This window comes from Oryzias latipes, chromosome 1 (genome assembly GCF_053564925.1).
Source record: "Oryzias latipes strain Hd-rR chromosome 1, Olatipes_Hd-rR_3.1".
Lineage (NCBI taxonomy): Eukaryota > Metazoa > Chordata > Actinopteri > Beloniformes > Adrianichthyidae > Oryzias > Oryzias latipes.
Window position 1 is genome coordinate 40775654 of NC_136237.1, and position 22734 is coordinate 40798387.

Sequence of the window (22734 nt, forward strand, 5' to 3'; positions counted from 1 at the left end):
ACAGATGAATTTGCCTCAGTAAAGAGACTTTGAACTTCTTTGTTTACAGCAGATGCGAAGCTGCAGCTCCTGTACGATGCAGCACTACTAAGAAAGGCTGTAATAAATTATTTTTGCAGTTTTTCTCATGTTTGCAAATATTTTTTTTTTTTTTATTCGGCCAGTAAATGAAAGTGAGTGGGATGCACTACCACGTTTGGCCACCAGGAGGCAGCAGAATAAAGGCACAGCAATCAAATTTACACTAAACTGACAGTTCAGGGAAAAATTTAATTTTTATTGATGCTCAAACATTTTATCAAACCATAAAGATTTAGATTTTTTTTGCCTGAAGCAGCAGCTAAAAACAGGTTTTGCAGCAGTTTTCGTATATTGACCCTCAGCTCATTTCCTGCTGGCGTCCCATCAGTGAAAATTTTTTAAAATTAGTGTCTTTGAATTGAAAAAGTAACTTTAATGTTTTAAAACCAGCATTGACAATAAACACAGGAAATACAGTTTGGTCCTTTTCCATAAAAGAAACAGTCGTTGCTTATTGTAGAAAAATGACAAAAATTGTGGATTTATTGGTTTCCTGCCGTTCCCACGATTCATTTAAAGCTGCGGCTCGTTGTTCAGCGTTTTCTGCAGAATCACAGTTTCAACGTTTCATGAAGGAAGGAGAACAAAAACTGCTCACCTCATGCAGGATTTAACAACCCCCCCACCCCCTCCCTCTCTGACCACGCCCATGCTAAGCACCGCCCACCTCCATTAAGGCAGCTTAGTGTTGATTTCTGCCTGCAAACAGAATGTCACATTATCCAAACATGCACGACGAAAACATGCAGGAATTAAATGGTTTTCTCAGACTTAAAAGACACATTGGTGATGAGGTGTGTGTGCACATATGTGCGTGTGCAGAAACACGCTTTCACGCACTGCATAGTGAAAGATGTCTAAAGGAAAGCAGCATCAAAAAGGGGCAATATGCCTGGATAGAGGAAGAACGCAAGAAAGAAAACTGAGATGAAGTATAAAAAGGGACTGCAACTGCGGTAGCGCAGAAGTTGCAGGGACTGCTGCAGCTGCGGTAGAGCAGATGTTGCAGGGACTGCTGCAGCTGCAGTAGCGCAGATGTTGCAGGGACTGCTGCAGCTGCGGTAGAGCAGATGTTGCAGGGACTGCTGCAGCTGCAGTAGCGCAGATGCTGCAGGGGCTGCTGCAACTGCGGAAGCGCAGATGTTGCAGGGACTGCTGCAGCTGCAGAGGTGCAGATGCAGCAGCTGCAGCTGTGTTGCTCTCCCTCTGGCTCAATTATTTCCTTTTCGCTGGTGAAGCTCCATCAAACAAACAGGCAGTTAATCAAAATAATCAACAGATATTTTTGAAGAAACTAAAAAGAAAAATGAAGCTGATAAAAAGCTTTCATCCGTCCAAACAAAGTCTGTCTTTCTAGATTTAATATTGCTGATGTTTTTGTTTTGAATTCGCAGCAGGTTGGAATTTGCTTTTGCAGCATCAAAGGTTCGATTTCATGCTGTAAAATTTACTCGGAAGCCCCAGGAGGTCAAAAGTCACCAAAAGCACAAAGTCCGCCGTCGTCTCAGAGTGAGCTAAACATTTTTAGAGTCGAGACGTGGAGCTCTACACTCGCACAGACCAAGGATGCTGTGAGCTTCGTCTCTCCGGCGCTGCATCACCTCAGATTTCTGCGCCTCAAACCATCCGAGAGCTCTTTACTCTGACAAACGTCAGAGTTTGTCCCAGATGAGCAGATCTAAAGATCAGACTCAAAGAAGCTCACACACATTGACACGGCAGACGATAAACCCACACAGTGACTGTGTGTCAATCGCTGCACAAATACACACTTTCTTCATCCCGTCTAACAGCAGATTAGGATTTTTCCGTTTGTGTACTTTCTGTGAATTTTCAGTAAAACAGTTTTTCCACGTTTCAATAACTAAAATCCTCGTGCGCGCTCCTGTGTCTGTGCATGCTCACTCTTCCTCAGTGCAAAAAGAAAAACACAGTGTGTGCAAACCCAGAAGACGATTTCTGTCCCTTCAAAGGGACAGAGTCGTCCTCTGTGAGCGAGGCTGGACGGGTTTGTTAAAGCTTCAGGAAACACCCGCTACACGCCACGAGAAACACTTTTAAAGAAGAAAAAAGTCATTCCAAATTCTTCACTTGGATCTTCTTTTCTGTGTGTTTTGGACTGGAACTCTCTGCCTTCGCCTCCAAACCTCGTCACAACTTTTACCCCGTGAACCTGCACATCTGGGATTCGAACCGCCGGCAGCAGCTCCCGGTCGTTTCACCCGCTGATCATCCGGGCCAGGCCAGGGTGCACCTCGGCCTGCAGCGGGCCGTACTCCACCACCTCCCCGTCCACCGTTATGATGCCTTTGGGCGAGAGCGGCTCCAGCCTGAGGGCGCGCACCTTGGCGTGCACCAGGTGCTGACAGGGAGCGGCCAGGTGCGTGCCCTTCTCCATCGCCCGAAACAGTCTGAGCAGCGCGGCGCGGGAGATTCCCGCGGTGACGTAGAAAAGGTGAATGACGCCGTCGCTCAAGCTGGAGTCCGGAGCTGCCAGGAGGTCCTCCGCCAGGTGGGACTGGTACATGGCCAGCATGAGGACGAAGTCCTGCTCCTGCACCACCACCCAGTCGTCCGGCGGGCCGGCGGCGGGCAGGTACTCCAGCTTCCCTCTGTAGACGTGCAGACAGGCCAGCCTCACCAGCGTCCCGATGGTGAAGCGGGCCGCTCCGAAGTGACGGTACTTCTCGCTCTCAACGTCCACGTCTGCCACGAAGCCCCAGGCCAGAGACAGGAAGGAGAAGAGGCGCTGGCCGGAGGGGAAGCGGACCGAGACCAGGTCCATGGGGAACACCAGGCCTCGGCACAGGAGGAAACCACAGCTGACCAGGAGATCCTCGCCAAACACCGGAGACGCCCTGCAGAGACACACAAACGCCAACAGACTGAACAAACGGGACCGTCAGGGTCACGACTTTTCCTTAAAGAGAAGAACCGTTTCATTGAAAACTGAAGGTTGCAGACGTGAACGTGGGTCATTTCACCAGGAAGAACAGGAACATCTGACCTGGTACAATCACTTTTCAGGACATTGTTTTCTTATCGGAAGATGGAACTGAGACGATCATCTTATGGTGATTATAGCGTGTAAGCAAATGATGACGACGTAACCATAACAGGGACGTTACCGTCTGTTCCATCACAGACTATAACTCTAATACAAAGAAATACATTTCCATCATATCTGAAATTTGATTTCAATCACATATTTAGGCATTAACCCAAAACAGAGACTGGTGGTCCACCTGATCGGTTTTTGCCCCCATAACTGCTCCTACAGAGGAGGACGAGTCAAACGGACTGCAGGACTTTCAAATATTTCACTGAAATCTCCAAAGAATTTTGAAAAGTTTCCCGCTGCAGCTTGTTGTTTGGAAGCGGAGCTGCTATTGAGAGAAAATGAAAGAGTCTGAGAAAAGGAGATCCAAAGGATGGGAAGAATTACCATTCTTTTACACTAAAAGCATTCTATTTTAAATAAGAAAACCGTGTTAAGAAAATCATATTCAAAAAATATAAATAAATATATGATTTACTTCTTTTCCAAGCATCTGTTTTTGATGAAAATGAATCAAATTGTAGAGGACTTCTGAAAGACATCGACTCACTGTGTTGTGTAATCCGACAGTCCTGAGGGGGCGGAGCCCCGCTGACAGAAGGTTGGTTTGGGGGGGGGGGTCGGCTTATGGGCCTTCAGACAAAGGCGGCCCCATCTGGGAGAACGACGGAGGCAGAGGTCAGAGGTCAGACATGCCTGCTGTCTGCACCCACAGCCAGTCATATTTCCATATTCAGCTTTCTGAATGCAAACCCCGTCCAGCTCTTCCTCAGCCTCATCTGCATTTCCTTAACTTTTGGCCAAATGAACCAACCTGAACCTCTACAGATGAGAAAACCTGGAATAAAAGGCTTTATGGTCTGGATTTAGATTAGTTGGTGGGTCTTTGGCCTAAATTCAGAGCTAATTAAAAGCACTAAAAGGTGTTTATAAAGCTTGTAATAAAAAAAGGCTCTATATCTATGAATTAATCCTCAATTTTGACTTTTTTCAAGGGAAAATTAAATGAGAAGTGAGGAAGAACTCAAAGTTGACACGATCTGTTCTTTTGATCCACTTTATTTTTTCTTTATTCCAGGCTTTTGCCGTTTCCAGAATGCAGTGACCAAAACATTCGACGGACCAATCGGATCAATCACTGCCTACAAACAACGTCTGGCTCCAACATGGCGGCGTCCATATTCCAAAAAGAAAAAGAAAGGCGACTGAAGGGACTTGATTTTCTTGGGGCTGGATGTCAGGCCTTTCCTCACTCGCTCACTCCAGGTCTCACATACAGTCAATGGTTGCATATCAGCGCAATTGCATTACTGTGTGAAGGATTGAGGAGTTCTGTTGGTTGAAAAAGTGTCAACACTGAAGCTAAAGCTCTAATATTAAAGGGTCGAGGCTACGTTCACACCTTAGTTCAAGCTGTCGCCTCCAATGAAAAGTTTATTAAACACATGTAAATGCCCATTTGGGGATTTCATGTTCAAAACTCTGGCGTTCTCGCGTCACTACACACGTTTTTGAGTCTGTGTTCGGGCTCTACCAACAAAACTGTCACCAGAACAGACAACCGGCTGGATCCAAATGCAGCAGAGGTTTATTAGCTCAGCTAAAAGTCCACAAAGCTAAACCCTGGTCAGGCAGGCAGGAGTCGATAACAGGCATGAGAGCATCAGAGGAGAGACGGGGCAGTCAGAGTCCAGGCGGGGGTCGAGGCGAGCAAACAGGGTCAGAAAACGTAAGATCAGGTCCAAATGTAACGTTAAGGAAGGCAGAGCTTCACTCAGTGCAGAGCTTATGTATGCTGCAGTTGAAGAATGATTGAGAGTCAGGTGTGAGGCATCCAGGAAGTGTGCGCTGGGGTTGCTGGGAGTTGTAGTGTAGCTAGAACTCTGGGGGAGACGGAGCTGACTTCTGACAAACGCACTGAAATTGAACATCTGTTGAATCTGGCTGAACCAGATGAACTTTGACCAATCAGGGACTCAGATTTGGTAGTAACATTCGGTCTTTCCAATATGGGAACAGAGCTGTGAAAGGAAAAGCCTGGAGCGAAATTCACCAGATTTGCACCGCTTTGGAATTTGGCACCAATCCGCTTCCGTGCGCCGGTATCCCGTAGCAACAATCCAGTGTGAACACCATGTATGCTGAAAGCGCCGCCACACATGCCCGGTGTGAACACAGCATCACAGTCACTGGTGTTAGCAATGTTCTGAACCAAACCTGCGATCCTCCAATCAGAACCTTTGCCCTTGACTTTCTTTAAAGCGTCACAGTGGATGTCTGGGTTTCCTTGTTTTTTATAAAATGTCTGTCTAGAATCATTCTTCCAGCTTGATTCCATTCAAACAATATCACAAAAAAAACATATTGAATACGTTTAAACATCTTCAATAAAGATACAAATCAAGTCCAGTTGGAGGCTTTTTGTTTTTCTACTAACAATTTAAACTTATTTGGACATTTAAGATCATTTGGATTCCTGGAAATGACCTGAACTGACTTGCGTTTAAACAACTTTGATGGATTTTACCTCCTGGATCCATTTTTGTTTGGTTTTTAATTTTAATAAAACTAACATTTCGTCTTCTCACTTGTAAACAAATTCTGACATAAAATGTTTTTAAATGAATCCATTTTTGTTTGTTATACATTCATTTTATTGCAGTTTGCCTGCAAAAAAAAAAAAAATCACCATAAGCTTTGCTTTAAAATGTGAAAATCTAGAAGAAAACTGAAAGGGAAAGAGTTTCCTCCCCGTGTACGCAGAAGAGCTTCAGTTTCTCATCTAACGCTTTTACCAAAGGAAAGATCAGGAAACTCTCCAGATGACACCTGAAAGCCACCAGAGGAGACAAACTCTTCCTCACGTCAAAAAAAAAGATAAAAAAGTGGCAGCTGTCATCCTGCAAGCCGACGCCCCGCTTCCTTTCTCTGAAACTCATCAAACCCTCAGCCAGGGAACTTGTGCATTTCCACCGCATTGCATAACGCCACATGCGCTGGAGCTGTCACTCATCTGATCCCCGTAGCCTCTGTGAACCCGGCGGTCAGCTGGGACTGACACCAAAAGCAATCCGGCTACAGCCAGAGCGGGACGGCCGGCAGCAGAGATGTTCTGGAAGACCTGAGAGGCAGGAGGAGAGACCACAATACCAAGCCTGGACCCTTCCTCCCTTTGTGGACGGAGGGCCTTTGTTTGACTGACAGCTGATGAATGGATGAGGCTCTTTAGGTGGCAGAACCGTCAGTGAGGGAGGGGAGCTTTCCTCTGATGCTACCAATTAAAAAAAAAAACTAAACGACAGCAGAAAAACACAGATGAAGTCGTGACCTATAAAAATAAGAGCAGCTTAGACAACAACAAGCTTTTAAGTTATGCAACAAAACGGTGAACCCCCCCCCCAATCTATGCTCCCGATGAGGAGAGCAGAAAACACGCATCCGTCCGGTGATCGTCATCTGATTGTTCTTAGTTTTGAATCTGGAACCATGATCCAAAAGAGAATCATCAACGAACGGATGAAGACTTCAAAACACAGCGTTCCATCGTTCATCTCTGGGGTTATGTTCCAAAAATAATCCGCAGTAGGTTGTGAAAGTCCTCGCTACACACTTTATTCACCTTTCAGAGACAAACGTCAACATTTTCACACTTTTCTCTCTTGTTTAAACTCTTATTGGTCAAATAAGTCAAGTTTTACAGAATGAAAACAAAGATCCGATCACGGCTAAAGATTATATAAATGTACAGGAGATTGAGGTCAACAGCCAATCAGCTGTGGTTGGTCCTAAAAGATATATTCAGTTATAATTTCCATAAAACAATCTTTTAAACATGAAGCTTAAAACACATATTTTAGGTTTTTGTTTGACTAATTTCTGACTTAAAATGGAGAAAAAAAGGCTTTGTACCAAAACAAAATGAAACATTTCAGCTCCTCTCAGATCTGAAAAACGCTTCAACGGAAGCGGCTTGTGTTTTAAAATGAAGTTTGATTTTTCTAAAATCGCCTTTTCATCTAAGTGATTGATTCTTTTCTAAAGTGATTTCTAGTTTAAATGATAGCAGAGCACCACCTCCATGCAGGCACATCTCCACCTTCCTCCAGCGGTCGGATGTTTGAGTTGAACTTCAGCAGGTCATCGGCGTACGTGATTACATGTGATTATCTGCCGACATGTGAAAAGCTGATTAAACATCTGCGTCAACTAAACAGATGTTAGCCGAACAAAGCCTCAGAGGACAACGAAGTACCAATCCTAAGCTCTGCAGAACCTTCAACCAACGGGCTTTTAAAAAAAAAAAAGAAGAAGAAGAGACATTGAAGAGGAGTGATGAGGAGGCAGCCTTCATCAGGGGAACCTGCTGAGTCACTGGTTGCCACGGTGAATCAAGGAGGCGAAAGGATGAAGAACACACAGCATGACTCTGGACCGAGACACAGCTGTTGTTTGAGAAAGAAATGACTTTGAGAATCCTTTAAAATGAGGGTTTGATGGGGAAAAAAAACAAGCTTTTGATCATCAAATAGGTTTTTTTTAAATATGGCCAATAACTATTAAAGCAAGTTTAAGAATCCAAAAAAATAGTTTTATTGTTGTAAACATTAAAATTAGTTTGGCTCCGCCCAGCATATTTTCTACGAGACCAATACGATCTTTTTCAAACGGAATATTTTCATCTGCTCCTGTTTCACAAAACAGCATTTCTGGAAATCACAGAGATGCTATTTTGAGCTTCATTTTCTTTGTAAATGTCCTCAATAATTAGAAAGAACATGTTAAAAACACCCGATTCATCACAGTGGGTTTTTAAACGTGATTTTATTTTTTTAGATTTTTATTTGTGCAACTGTACAGCAAAGTTTGTAACTAGTTTGTGTTTTTTTTACCCCATGTCATATAGAAATACTCCATCACTGGGATTATTTCCAGCACACGTCATGATCAGCTGCTGTGGTTATCCTGAAGTGAACCCGTCTAATACCAGAAGAATGTGCGGATCTTTCTGCTCTGCAGAAAAGCCACTCCTCCGTCTTAAACAGCTGAATGCAGTTCAGGGGGTTTTAGGTATGTGTTAACTTATGCACCTGTTCAAATTCTACCTCTGCGTTCCATTCAGGAGCAACACCTGAATAGAACACGCCGTCATCAGCGACCATCAGATGAAAGCTTCACCTCGCTCTCAGTCAGCTGTGATTCAATCATCTGCTCCTCTTTCTGTCCCCGCCTGAACTCTGAGGAGCAAATCAATCACTGATTCTGAGGAGAGACATGCTTTTACTCTGAAAAGCCTCAGCTTCTTCATTCCCAACAGCAGCATCAAAGGTGTTGCTGGCAGTTGTACATTCCTTCGTTACCCGACTGGTAGAGCCGGTTCCTCTGTGGACGTTTGACGCCACGCTGCAAACATTCCCCTCTGAATGACTCGGTTGCGTTTTTGGCCAACCGACTGAGATTGGGAGTTGAGTTTCAGTGCTAAAGCCAAAGCTGTTTGCGCTCTCTGCTCACCGGGAGTAGTAATGCACGGAGGCTGCCAAGGCGTTGCCTGATCCACCAGGAAGGATGCCGAGCGGCGTCCGGATGGCCTCCTCCCAGTCTGATCTTTCCAGCAAACCATTTATCACCTGGCAGAAAAAAAACAGGATTTTAAACAGTTTTTCAGTTCTTTTTTTTATTTTTAAATTCCTTCTTTTCTGAGGAAAGAATAGTTTGGATTCCAGTTTAAGCTAAAGGATTTAGATGCAAATAAAAAATCTGTTTAATTATTGTGTTAGAGAAAGGCTTGGTGGTAATTTCCTGCAAACAGGTTTGGACTCGCCTATTCTTACCTCATACAGAAGGCCATCTCCTGACATGATCACTAAAGCATCCCATTGCGACAGGTCAGCTCCTTTGACGAGCTCGCGGGCGTGATTCTGCCGCTCTGGAAACACAAACAACAACACAAAAACAGGCTAAGTACAGCTGTGTGTAACACACACACAAACGATGAGCAACCTGACAGACAAAAGGATGCATTTGGACAAAATTGGGGTTATTTTTAGAAAACAGCATCCAGGTTTTGTCAAACAAACATATCAACTTTCACATTCTGCTGTTTAAAAAATGGATTTAACTTTGTCTAACCATTTGAGATAAAAGTCAGTTTTTCAACAAACAAAACATCAATGAAGGTAAACAAGAAAGCAGATTGATTTTTTGTAGAATTTTGTAACTAATAGGAAAGCTTAACTTCCAGAATGAAGCCCATTAAAAAACAAAATTATTTGGATTCAGCTCGATTTCCAGTTATATCTTCAATGGGAAATAAAGTCAAACTTTAAGATAAAATTAAAGGTATTTACAGCTCAACAACGTTTTTTGATACATAGATGCTATAACTAATGGGTTTCTATTTTAGTATGATAGTATGAGAGAGGAAAAAAAAATCACTAAAAATCCATCTTTTAAAAAGGATCAAGTTTTGGTATAAAAAAATAGATCTTCACCCATTTTTGAAGAGAAGATTTTCAATGAGTTAACAGAGAACATGTGTAGTAAACAAAAACCTGATTTAACAAGGAGCAGCAAAAACTGTTTCCTCTTTCTTCGGGGATCATACTAGCATCCACAGACTTTTTCATTTTCCACGTTGACTTAGTAAAGCTCCTAAGTGCTGAACGTTCGGCTCTTCAACTGCTGGGAGCTGCACATAAATGACTCGATCTAATGTGACTTCCTCCTTCTGCCCTGAAACTCTGCTTTGGTTGAGCTTTCATGTAAAACACAGGACCGTTTCATCTTCTGCTCCCATTTCAATACAGACTACTATTTACTCTGATTATTCATTAGAGCAGATTTGATTCCAAATCATGAATTGGAAGGACAGTAAAAGTGAGGCAAAAGCATCTGTGCGCGGTGAGATTGAAGGAAATCCTCGTTTTGGGGCATCTGTCTGAGTGTTTTTCACCCGCTGCTGCACCGTTTCAGCAGCGGCCATCATTTAAGGCTGCGTCATTAAACACGTGCAGAACTTCCCATCAGATTAGTCATTTCTGGTTCTGGTTTGAAGAGAATTAGGATCAGGAAATCTTGTAGCGAGAACCAGTGCACTGACACTCTCAGTTTCAGCAGAAATGTTTTGTTTTATTACAATAAGCTCAACTTTGTTTTTTCTGTCTGAGTCACAAGAAAAATGATAAAACAATGACGAAAACCATAACAGCAGTTTGCGTGGCTCAGGTTTTTTCCAAGATAAACATGACAAATGAATGAAAAATCTGCTCCTCAGATCTCTCACAGCCTTGAGTGTCAGCAGACAGTTGAAGACGTTTAAATTAAATAACATGTCTCTGCCCTTTCAAAATAAGATCATCTGAAAATCAATTTAAAAAAAAATCCCAATAATTTGCCGTTTTTCTTCCATGAAAATGATCACAGGGATGCAGCAAAATAACCAGGAGGGTGTCCGTCTGCGTCACTCTGGTGTAGCCGGTCTGCCCAACAACAACAGACCATCCAGTTACGGGCCGAAGCTTGTAAACAAAACCATGTGACTAAAGATCTGGTCAGTCATTGGCCAGGAACTACGAGGGCGGATCAGAAACATCGGGTAAAAGAAGGACGAGCTGCGCTTCACAATCTTTATCGGGACAGTTAATTTATTAAGACTTTATATTTCTATGACCAGTTTTGAACGTCGGGAACAAAACCTTTTACTTGTTACCGTATTTTCCGGACTATAAGTCGCCCTTTTTTTCATAGTTTGGCAAGGGGTGCGACTTATACTCCACAGCGACTTATATTAGAAATAAATTGAAATAAATACATTGTTAACCCTCCTGTTATGTTCATTTGTGAGGAACAGAGATGATGTTTCTGGGTAAATTTGATGTATGAGGTATGTTAAGTGTTAAGAGGATGTTAAGTGACTCAGAGAATCAGCAAACCTTTTTTTACAGTAAGATCTTGAAGGCTAACAACATAATATTCTATTTTCCAATGATTTCATAGATTCAGAAATGCAATAAAAATGACAACTGTTTCTACAAATACAGGATGAAAACAGAGTATTAGTTGGAAAATGATGCTTCATGAAAGGAATAAATAAATAATTATGAGAAAGAATTACTGTGAAATTATGAGATAAACAGTCTGCTATGATTGTGTCATATGAGGTTGTGCAAGTTATTAGTTCTTGGTCTCAGATTTTGTCAAATAAATTTCCAGTCAAAATGCGACTTATCTGTGTTTTTTTCGACTTTATAATGCATTTTTGGGCTGGTGCGACTTATACTCCGCAGCGACTTATAGTCCGGAAAATACGGTACTTTGGTACTGCTTTTTGTGCTGCAAGGCGGTAACTGGCAAGGAGACGTGCGGCGTGAGCTTCAACTCAGAGGAGGCTAGAAACTGCAGGGCTGAGGAGGCGTCGCTATGCAGGTACGCTGATAAGTGTTTATGACATCTAAAATGTCGGGAAAACCGTAAGAAGCAATGTGGATCAGGATAAAGGTTGTTTTGATGAAAATGAATCCATCCGACCACATTTCAATGAGCTGCTGGGTCTCATCGTTGTCGTGTTATGGCAATTATCATTCAGCCAAATATCATTTGCAAGAAACGAGGCGCATGGGATGTGCGCTCTCTCTCTCTCTCTATAGGTCAACTGTGACCCTGATTTTCAGCAGAGTTCTGACCTGCAGACAACTTGGCCTCAACTTTCAGCGCCGCTGATAACAGCTGCAGAAGGACACGCCCCTTTATCTAATGTGAACGGCTGTTAATCAGCAGAAAATGGAATACCAGCCTTGGACAGTCGACAGGATAGACCCTTTTTTATTTAACTGCATTACCTTTTAATAATAATTATAATAAAATTGCCAAATCAATTATTAAAGATGGTTAAACTGATTGAGTGATAATTATAGCACTTTACTTGTCCCAAAAAGTCATGGTTTTTTATGTCTATTTTTCTGATATAGTGTTATTCTTTAATCATAATCATTATTTTTCTAATTAAAATAACCTGAATATATTTTAAATAACTGATCTGTTTGTGATATGTTAATATACAAATTAGAGTTTTGTCTATTTTACATAATTATCAAGTAATTCAACGTTGTCATGTGATTTATTGATGCTTAAGGATTCGAAATGACCTGAAACTGTGTTGGCATTGATATCTGATAAATTATGTAATAAAATGGTTAGAGCAGAACAGGGGTGGGATTATATAAGTTCGCTTCCTTCCACTCCCATTCAAGCAATATTTAATGTATGTCTAATTATTCTAAGTTTGATATATCTTTGTCTGAATGTATGAATGCTAATTGTGTTGTTTTTTTGCATTATTCCTGCTTTGATTGCTTGAAAGAAGCATTTCAAACCAAAAATCAAATCAAATTTTTTTAAGGGAATACTGGTAAGGAACTACAAGGCGCCTTTTAGGTTGACGTCACAGGTGACAGAAAAGCATTTTTAACGCTGTTAACATAAACGTTTATTCCTACTCGGTTGTACGTCGGCTGCGGTCGCCGTTTGGTCCAGTTGTTCCGCTCTGAGGACGGTTTGTATTCAGACGGAGGAATCCCAGAGCCAACCGAAGCTCGGCCCGATTGGAAACGAACAGAGACCAAAGGTGGCCATTTTCTGTCCAATTTAAAATCAGAATACTTAAATGTTTAACAGTTTTCAGATTAAAAAGGAAAAACCTATTAGAAAAAAAAACAATTTAGAAGTTTTAAAAAGAATTTTAATAATTAGGAATAAAGAGAAACCGAATCTTAAACCGGATCAGTCAACTCCAACTCCAAAATTCTGAACAGTTTTTTTGTTTGTTTTGTTTTTATTACAGGCTGCTCTGCTGCAAGAGTTCAAATCGCCGGCCCATTTTAAGTGCTGGCTCGGTTCCTGGGTTCAGAGGGATCCTTTTTCCGAACGGCAGGACCAGATCCACAGAGACTAGAGTGGGCTGATGTTTGTAAGGTGCTGACAGGACACATCCTGCTCTTCTGCTGCGCTCAGCTGAACCCCCCCTGACCATCTGCTAACCAGACTTTTCAACCCTCCTCTGTGGTGGAAAAAATAAAAAAAAGACCTACAACAAGTGATAACCTAAGCTTTGATCGAGCTTACAGAAGAGGTTGGACCACAACGATTGTGGAAAACATAAATACATCAGGAGGCAGACATAAACTGTGTGCCAGCACAATTCATCACAGGTAGTTATACATTCATATTCCAATTTCAGCCTAAAATTTGGTCCCATTAGATGTAAATAAAACATATTAGACAAAAAAAACATTGAACATTCATAAAACTTTTAAATCAATGACTAAATATTTTTGTATGAAAACCTAATTGAGTTTTTCTTATGTTGTAATATTCATGTCTCTCACTAAACTTTTACAAGTTTGATTCAGACATTCATGTTTTAAATGTTCACAATATCTTTGTGAAAAGTGTGCAAACAACAGAGAAACGCCCTTTTTGTGAGTTCGCCCCGCTAATGCCATTAAAAATCTGCAACTTCTGATTCCAACATTCAAGACAATGACCTCTTCCTGAGGTCAAAGGTCAACAAAACTTTGGTTGTGGTTGTAGACCTAACCTGGTGGCCTCCTGGAGATCGCTCGAATAAAAAATGTTCTTTTCCCAAATCGTGCAAATCGACAAATATCATCTTTTGACATAAAATGGGTGTCAAGTTGTAGGTCCTGCGACCATCCCATAATGACTTGAAAACTTTCTTTGGAGACCCTTGACACGTGTTTTCTGGTTTCGTTATTGGATTTAGAATTTTTCTTTTTGAGCCCCATTCATTAATTTGATGGTTTTACCCGCTGTGATGTCATGGGGGAGGGGGGGGGGTGTCTCTCACTTTGCCCAGAATTCCTTTTCCACAGGTATTAAGTGTTTGCACATTGTTATTACACTTTTGAGTTTGTGGCTGATATTTTCGCTCAAAGGCGCAGTAAGAAAGTAGAATTGCGAAAACAAGATGTGCTATGGCGGGATTCCCTCCCTCCTCCCTAACTACTACAGAACTAGAACTATAGAGTGCTATAAAGGACTATAAAGGCAAAAGATTTGAAAACAATTCGGACACCGTGTACACTGCTTTTTCTTTTATCGCGTTTTAGGAAAAACACAATAAATATGAACGACGACTACTCCACTGTGTTCTGATGATGAAAACTTGATTCATAAAAAAATAAAAATAAAAAAATTGTTCACAAAAGTTGTTCCAATGCAATGCATTGTGGTCTATATTCGCCAGTCTGGTGAGCATCCATGCTTTTTCACAGAGACTTCTGGGAAATTTTTAGCACACTTGATTTTGGAATTTCAGATTTGGACAGCGCTGCAAAATGCCGAACGCTCTGTAGCGCTGTTGCCTAAAGTCCTGGCGGGGGGGACCAGAACCAGAACACCAATGGGGGACCTTTCTGTGTGGCGTTTGCATGTTCTCCCCGTGCATGCGTGGGTTTTCTACGGCGACTCCGGCTTCCTCCCACCGTCCAATAACATGCTTCAGACAGAGGCTGCAGTTAAAGATCAGCACATCTATGCAGTATTTACAGGATTCTATGGCATTACCATAATCCCACCATGTCAACATGACTTGTAAATGAAGTTTTTGGATGCTGAATGTCGTTCAGAGCCATCAAGCACTGAGGGAACTACTTTCTTTATCTCAGAGGATGCCTAGACTCTCATCCGCCTGGTACTCTAACTATTTTTGAGCTCTTGTGAACAGCCGTGTAAAGTTACACATGAAAGCTCTAAAAATGTCAATAGAGTGCAGCATTGGTGCAAGGCTCCGCTTTCTATGTTTATCAGGAAACCGTGGCTCATTTGAACCCTAATAACATTTGTACGAGCGGCACCGTCCGCCTGCTTGTTGGCCTCTCGTGGCGGCGGCGCCATCACCGCTTGGTCCTGACAGACCGACGAAACGCAGCGCAGAACGAGAGCGGAAAGGCTTCAAAGGAACACCTGAAAAGGAATAAGAAAAGAAGAGAAAGAGGAGCTGCACACGGAGGAGGTATCGGGGGAAATCAGTCTAAATATTTTATCAGGGTGCGTGCGAGTCTGAGCAACACGGCCGGCTACCATCCAGAAAATGTCTGAGGGATAACAGACTGCCTGAGAGCTGGGCTGCAGTTCCTCCACAAACACACCACAGCAAACAGAAAACGCGCCACATTCACCAGACCCCCCCCAGCAGGGAGGTGCAATTTGTCCTCCACGTCTGGCAGCTCCTCAAACCTGCAGAGCGGCAGGAGTCGGTCCACCTCTGCAGATACAAGACGCCTCCAGCTGCGTCCAGATGCCAGTGCAGCACAGTTCTGTGCCTAACATATCAAAGAGCAAATGTCCTTTTGCTTCTAGTTATTTATCTACTTCCCCAGAAACTGCAACACAGGGGGCATCTGGTTCATCAATCTTTCACATCTCCCTTAAAGATCCAATCTGATTAAAAAAAAGAAGAGTCTTTTTGTTTTTAACATGATGATGGAGGACACATGTAAAGAAAATTTTGATTACATCGCATTTCTGAGTATTTCTTTATGCAGATTGTTGTGAATAAGGAGCAATTGCAAAGGTTTGTAGTTGTTACGAACAAACTAGCGGGCCACAAGCTCCCTGCACCGCTCCATCCTGATCACCCAGCTGTAGCTGTAAGCTAGCAGGAGAGCCTGTAAACAGAAAGCTCTCAGCAATGTTACATTCACAACTCAGAGCTGAATTTCTAATGCTACTCTGCAGAAACTATGTCCTAGAAAATGACAGTTTTTTAAAAATATTTTGCCTAACGATTAAATAATCATAATTTAAAAACAAAAACACTGGGAACACTTTAAAAATCGATCAAATGATGACTAGAGACTTTAAAAGGTGGCCTCATGGTGCGCCTAAAAGGCTTATTGTGTACGCATGAAAACACAGCCACTTTGTTTAGTAAAGATCAATTTTTTTAAAGAAATACCCTATCTTGCATCATTTTTTTTCATTTTTTATTGATTTTTTGTGTTTTTTTATTTCTTTTTTTCCTGTTTGCCTCCAGCTGCAATATAATTCTGAATATTCTTGTCTGCTTTCCTTCGCTGAACTGATTTAAACTATTAAACTACGGAGATTTCCACTAAATCATTCCAAGAAAAAAGAAGGCAAAGATTAAGTTAAGAGCATCCGTCTTGATGAATTATTCTGCTGCTGCATTATGGGATATAACTATAGAAAAATTCCCTTTTAACCTTTAAAGATTATGACAGAAAAGAAAAAATAAAGCAGATTTTGTCTGAATGCATTTCTCTAATGGGACGTGTGTGTTCTTTCTTTCCACACATTGATGACATAACGGCTCAGAGTGCATTATGGGTCAGAGGCAGATGATCAGCATCGCCCTGGCTTAAAAACAAAAAGGGGTTTTCAGTCAGAGGAGAAAAAGAAGAGAAGTTTCTGGTGGGATGCTGAAATTGAAAAACAATGATCACCTTCTTGTCACAATGTCAGGCATTAGATGCCGTGGTAGAAGTGCTGGGCAATATGGAAAAAACGTATAGCACCACGTTGATTATTTTATATCCCGATAACGATATACCACAATGAGGTATATGATGAATTATTCTCATAGTTTACTTTTCTCTGACTTTACTCTTTTAAGTGGCATGTAAGTGAACAGTCAGAAATGAGAAACATTCATCTTAGTGCAGCAGAATAAATCAAAGTCATTTAGCTTGAACTCACCGGTGATGAACAGGGTGTGCGTGACGCCAGCTTCATTGAGCATCTGCTTGACTTGGCTGTTGAAGAGGGCCAGCGCCTGTCCCTTCCCGCTCTGAGGGTTCACCAGCAGCAGCATCCGGCACGGACGGGACAGCAACACGCCTGCAAAGACAGCCACAGGATTCCTTCATCAGCTGAAGTGATCGTGGCTATCAGCTGTCCGGCACAACAGGTTCAGCATTGATTTTCCTATTATCAGCTGAAATCTGATAAAGGGCTCCTTTCGTTAGGAGGCAGTCGTGTACTGTGTACTGTTGTCCTCTGAAGACAACAGAAGAGCCACTCAAGCTGCAAAATAAAGCGGCCGTCCCACATTAGGACCATATCAGTTTCCACTCTGTGATCTGCAGGAATCATCTGACGGCATCGGCATCATTTCCCCAAACACCCTCAGAAGTGTCCGTGTTCCCTGGATGTTTGTGCTGCAGCACACAGAGCCAGCTCTGTTACGGTAAACACGTAATGACGGAGCACAAGCGTGGATGTCCCGCCTGTACGCCGGAAGAAAAAAAGATTAAAGAAAATAAAAAATGTCCTCTGCAGAGGGAAACACCCAGTGCTGTTAGTGCAGCTCTGCATGTGGCCACTTCAACCTGTGATACTTTCTGTAAAAAACGTGTCATGACGTTATGTTCATTTCAAAGATGTGCTGTGAAATCATTAACCTTTTTCTAAAACGCTTTGAAAGTGGTGGTATCAACAGAGTTCAGGGAGGAGTCGATTAACCCTTGTGCTATCTTGTGGGGTCCAGATGACCCCACCCTTGCATTGACGTGTTCTCCCTACCACGACAAAGGTGGATAAAGGTGGAAAGATTTCATGTAATCCATGGACACCAGTGAAGATCACAAATCATTGAAGAAAAAAGGTTCAGGGCACTGTCTAGTGGTTCTAGATGACCCAACTCCAGGCACGTTAACATTGGAGTAGGGTCATCTGGACCCCACAAGACAGCACAAGGGTTAAGACACAAACCTTCATCACACGCACCCTAAGGGGTGTTGACCCGTACGGGTGATGCATCTTAGGAGGGGCACAGGTAGTTCCCTTGAGGTTCGTACAGCCACCTCAAGGGAAGTCGTGAAAATGGAACGTACCATTGTTGTGCGTGTGTGTGGTGAGAGTCTCATTAAGTGTTTGTGAGGCTAATGGAAGTTAGGGGTGATGTCATCGAGTACCACAGGCTATACGCCCGTACCAAAACTACATTCTGTCATCACCATTCTCTTGTTTCTGATCGTCGGGCTGAACACACAGAGCGCACGATCATCACATTAGCACTAACGGACTCTCACAGTAGGCAAGAGAGGTTAAAAACGCGTAAATCACATCTGCATCTCGCCTACTTCACCGTTACATATCCTTAAGTGTTGTATAAGAGTTTGCTACTACTTGTCGCCCACAGCATGCCCGCATAAAAAACATGTGCATGAACATTTTCTCTCTAAAGGCTCACCAAGAGGTCTACAACTTTGATATTTGGTGTGTGCCCCGTGCAGGTTTGACCGTGATTTACCCCCAGATCCAACCATAGGGGCAGTTTGGACTAAGGCTATAAACAGCAGGACTCTCAAACATCCAATTACAGTGTTCCCTCGCTATACTGTGGTCCAGCTCTCGCAGTTTTGCAGTTGCAATTGCATTCTTTTTTAATTTTAAACAGCATAATGTGTTCTGTGTCCTGATTGGTCGCAGACCATCTCCTTCATGCCGTGTCTCCTGTACAGACTTTGTTCATTCCACCAAACATAAATCTTTGTTTTCATTCCATAATACTAGACTTTTTTTTTTTTAACGAAGGTTTGCAACAAACAAAAAAAGAGGAAAAGGAGAAAAGTGTATCAGGTGTGTAGTGAGGATCTTTACAGCCTTTAAGGATTTCACCTTTCGCAGGATATTTTTAGACCGTAAACGATGCAACAGTGTATTTCAAAAATATTAAATCAACTTGTTTTCTACAACTGATATGGAATGAGGACACTAAAAAAAGGTTTTGACTGTAGAGAATGTTAAAAAAAAATCTCTTTTAGTCTTTTTGTTGACATTGACTTACACGGGGGGGGCACAAAAAACCTTCAAACACAGATGAAGCTCCTCGGTGGTTTCCTCAGGAACAGACGTCTGTCGGCTGGAAGATGAGGAGCTCAAAACGGGTCGATTTGAAGAAACGGCGAGTGACACAATGAGGCTTCAGGAATGAAGGCGAGCAGGCGAGCACAGCGCTGAGGTGATCCGTGCTCTCCTTATTCCTATACGCCTCTTTATTTGATCAAAAAAACATCATAAATAAATACAAACCCGTAACCCAGATCTCTCCCCACTCTTCCCCTGACCCCGAATTCCTGTCTAGTATTGCGTGAGGTAAATAAATCTGCATGGTTTACTTTTATAAGTTAGGCAGCCAGTTGGTTGGACAGATGCCATTTCTGCGCCTCCAACCACATTTTAGGCTAAATTATTCCACCACTCAGCTCCTCAAAACATTCCAGAAGAAACCATCAGTCTTCTCATCAGCCCACGCTCCTTGGTTCCCTCCGTTATCGTCGTCATCTCTGCTGCAGTAATGAAGCAGAGAGAGACTAAACAAAAGGAGCAGAGGATCGCCGCGCTTTGCCTTAGATTAGATGTTCGCCCAGCAGACAAACTCCTCAGAAATACGGACACGAGACATGTCAGCGTTCCAGATAAACGGCAGCAGAGACCAGGAAGATGAAAAGGTTGGATTCTGCGTCCCACAGATGTTTACAGACGTCTCCTCCTCAGTCCCCAAAACCGGCGACGTGGGAACTGTCCCAGATCTTAATGGAATAATCACTACTGCAGGAAATAACAGCCTAAATGAAAGGGAAAGCCCAGGAGCCGAACTAAAAAAACCACGCTCTCCGGAAACGTTCCCTATAATAGCCATTCGAGTGACTGTATGATCTGAGAATAGCTTTAGGTTCTCTCCCTTCTGTGGTCTTTCTTCCTTTTTCCTGAATTGGTTTCTTTTTACCGCGTTTGTGTCAAAGTCTCTCAAACAATCTTTATAGATGGGCTTCACATCAAAAGGTGCAGATTGTTTGAAGATGTCCAGTAATTTGTGTTTAAACAGAAGAAGGAAGGCACCAAACCATCACATAGTCACCCTTTCTGCCACATAACCACTCAGCAAACAACTTTACCTCATCTCCCCACTTGGGACACTCATGACGGATCACGATCACATAGGGGGGGGGCGTGGTCACTTAGAAATACCTGACAGGTTTGTCCAGCAGGCCACACCCATTCCAAACAGCTGACATAGACTTGTCTTGACGTCCTGAAACCGTCTGAATGAGACAGCAGACCAGCAAAGACAAGAAGAACTTCTTCCCACTCTCTGCTGAAAATAAAAATGCTGATTCAACAAAAACAGCCCAATCAAACTTGTTTTGATGCTTTTTTTCGTATCTTGCTGGGCTTAAATTTCTGCCAGATGTCCTGTAATCAAGAGAGCTCTAATCTGACCAAAATGTAGGCCCAAATCCAGTTTCAACATTTACGGGATTATTGGATTATCAGGTATTTGACTTGATCCGTCGACATGCTCTCAGCCCCGATAACACGGAAGAATTATCAGAGCATCCTCGATGATAAAAGTCTTAATTGACGCTGTTTTTGTACTATTAAAGTAAGTGAATGTTTATTTCAAAAGCACTTTTCTCTGATAAAACCCCCAAAAGCTTCACAATAGTAAAAGGGAGCATAAAATTCAAGGAGTTTATTTATTTATTTTGCTTCCAGGGCTGCACGGTGGTGCAGTGGTTAGCACTCTTGCCTCACAGCAAGAACGCCCCTGGTTCAAGTCCCGGCTGGGGGACCTGAACCACATCACTGGGGGACCTTTCTGTGTGGAGTTTGCATGTTCCCCCCGTACATGCGTGGGTTTTTTCCGGGGACTCCGGCTTCCTCCCACCGTCCAAAAACATGCTTCTTAGGTCAATTGATCCCTCTAAATTGTCCATAGGTGTGAGTGTGATTGGGTGTGTGATATGTGTGACCCTGCGACAGACTGGCGACCTGTCCAGGGTGTCCCCTGCCTTCGCCCACAAGTGGCCGGGATAGGCTCCAGCGGCCCCCCTGACCCCTTGCAAGACACTAAACTCTACTAGATTATTGCAGCTAATGAACATTTTTGGTAACACAACTAAGAAAAGCATCCACATTTTTTTAACATGACATGTTTTCTTTAAATAACAGGTCCAGGCCCGTTAGGACTGTTCAAGAACAAGTCTTTAAAGAAATGCTCCCTTTTAGATGAATGCTTGGCTTAAGGCTGAACATTTTTCTCTACCGTCCCGTGTCGTACTGTGGTGCCTTTTAAATGATAACTCCTGAGTTCTGTGAATCAGAGTGGAAGCCTGTCGAGCACAAATCAGATTTCTGCTGAGCCAGAGCCACAAAGGGCGTGGAAGGCGGATGAGGAGGAGGTGGTGGAGAGCCCTCGCTGGATCTATATTAAGGAAGGTGCAGCGTTTACGGCATTGAGGTTTGAACTCCGTCCATCCTGCAGAGTTGTTTGGTGTTTCCTTGTGATGCCGAGAGACGAAGGTCCTGACCGAGAACGTAGTCGGTGAAGACACACACTGTCGGTGAATTTCAAGTTTCTGGCTCGGGAATATCGATACACAACAAGAGTCTGAGGGCAAAAACGACAAGCAAGAAACCCAAAAGTCATCAAAAATCATTTAGACTTGATCCAGAACCCACTGGGACCGTTCAGCTTCCCCTTTCACTCCCTTCTTGAACTTCAGCGTGGCTCCCGTCTGCGGTCGATGTACCACACAAACACTCGAGAGGCCTTTCATACTGGAACCCTTGTTGACTGGAGTCCGTCTGCTTGAATAATGCAGTAAGAAGTCGTCGTGTTGGAGGTGTTCTCACAACCGGTAATGGGAGCTGTACGTTTCCTTCTAGAGTAATCCGACAAATCTTTGTTTGAATCTTATGAGTGATGAGCTGGTGGAGGCCAACCAGCAGCTGCCATGTTCGCCTGTTTAATCTAATTAAGCCGTTTTATAACATCTGGCCATTTCCACGGGACTTAGTATCCCACATTCCGTCATATTAAACCCTTGTGCTATCCTAGGCACTATCCTAGACATTTAAAACTTGTGATTCAACTGGTCAACAATGTGAAGGGGTCCTTATGACCCATCAAGGGGCTTGATGGGGTCTAGCTTGTGTGTAAACATTTGAAATACCCATTTATCGCATTTTACGCCCCCTTTTTATGAGCATTGCACAGGTTGATATGACAACACATGTATTCAGGAAATCCCTTTGTATGATTTTGGAAGAATCTGGAATCTGGGACTTTATTTCCATCTCTGGAAGTTTCTTTTCATTTCAGAAGCCCCGTTGTGTAGAAACACCTTTTTATTCTTTCATAAAACAAGTGGATGAATGGACGAACCTCATCCACCCTTGGTAATCAAACTGTAGTCTTGTACTGCCAAGATGTTTCCCATGATGCACTGGGGACCCTTTCCTGGCCCTCTTCCCTCCATGCCCTGCATGCACGACCGGTCAGAGCAGATACAATCGCCGTGTTAGTCTCTATTGGCCCGTTTCAGTCTAAAAGGGTCAAAAGGTCAGGTGGAACCGGAAGAACCAGCATAGTTAGACACAGAGCAGCTAAGAGCCGTCTTAGATCCTCCAGCCAGGGCTGAATCAGAGCAACCCCCCCACACCCCCACTAAAATCAGAGGATGAGCCATCATTCTGTCCTCAGGGACCTGACCCAGGAGCATCTTCCAGTTTACTCTTCTAAACTCAAACAACAACAAAAACCCCAACCT

The 22734-nt window shown here is 42.9% G+C and overlaps 1 protein-coding gene across 1 annotated transcript in view; it reads right to left on the bottom strand.

The window, feature by feature from the left end:
- Nucleotides 1–233: 233 nt before the first annotated feature.
- LOC101167592 (sphingosine kinase 1) overlaps nucleotides 234–22734 on the bottom strand; it is a 29809-nt gene continuing 7308 nt past the window's right edge. The window contains exons 2-5 of the mRNA XM_011478203.4: nucleotides 16874–17014; nucleotides 8968–9062; nucleotides 8648–8763; nucleotides 234–2939 (exon numbers count right to left, since the gene is read on the bottom strand). Of these exons, the coding sequence (XP_011476505.1) occupies nucleotides 2300–2939; nucleotides 8648–8763; nucleotides 8968–9062; nucleotides 16874–17014 (992 nt within the window). The 3' untranslated portion in view covers nucleotides 234–2299. The remainder of the gene's footprint in view (nucleotides 2940–8647; nucleotides 8764–8967; nucleotides 9063–16873; nucleotides 17015–22734) is intronic.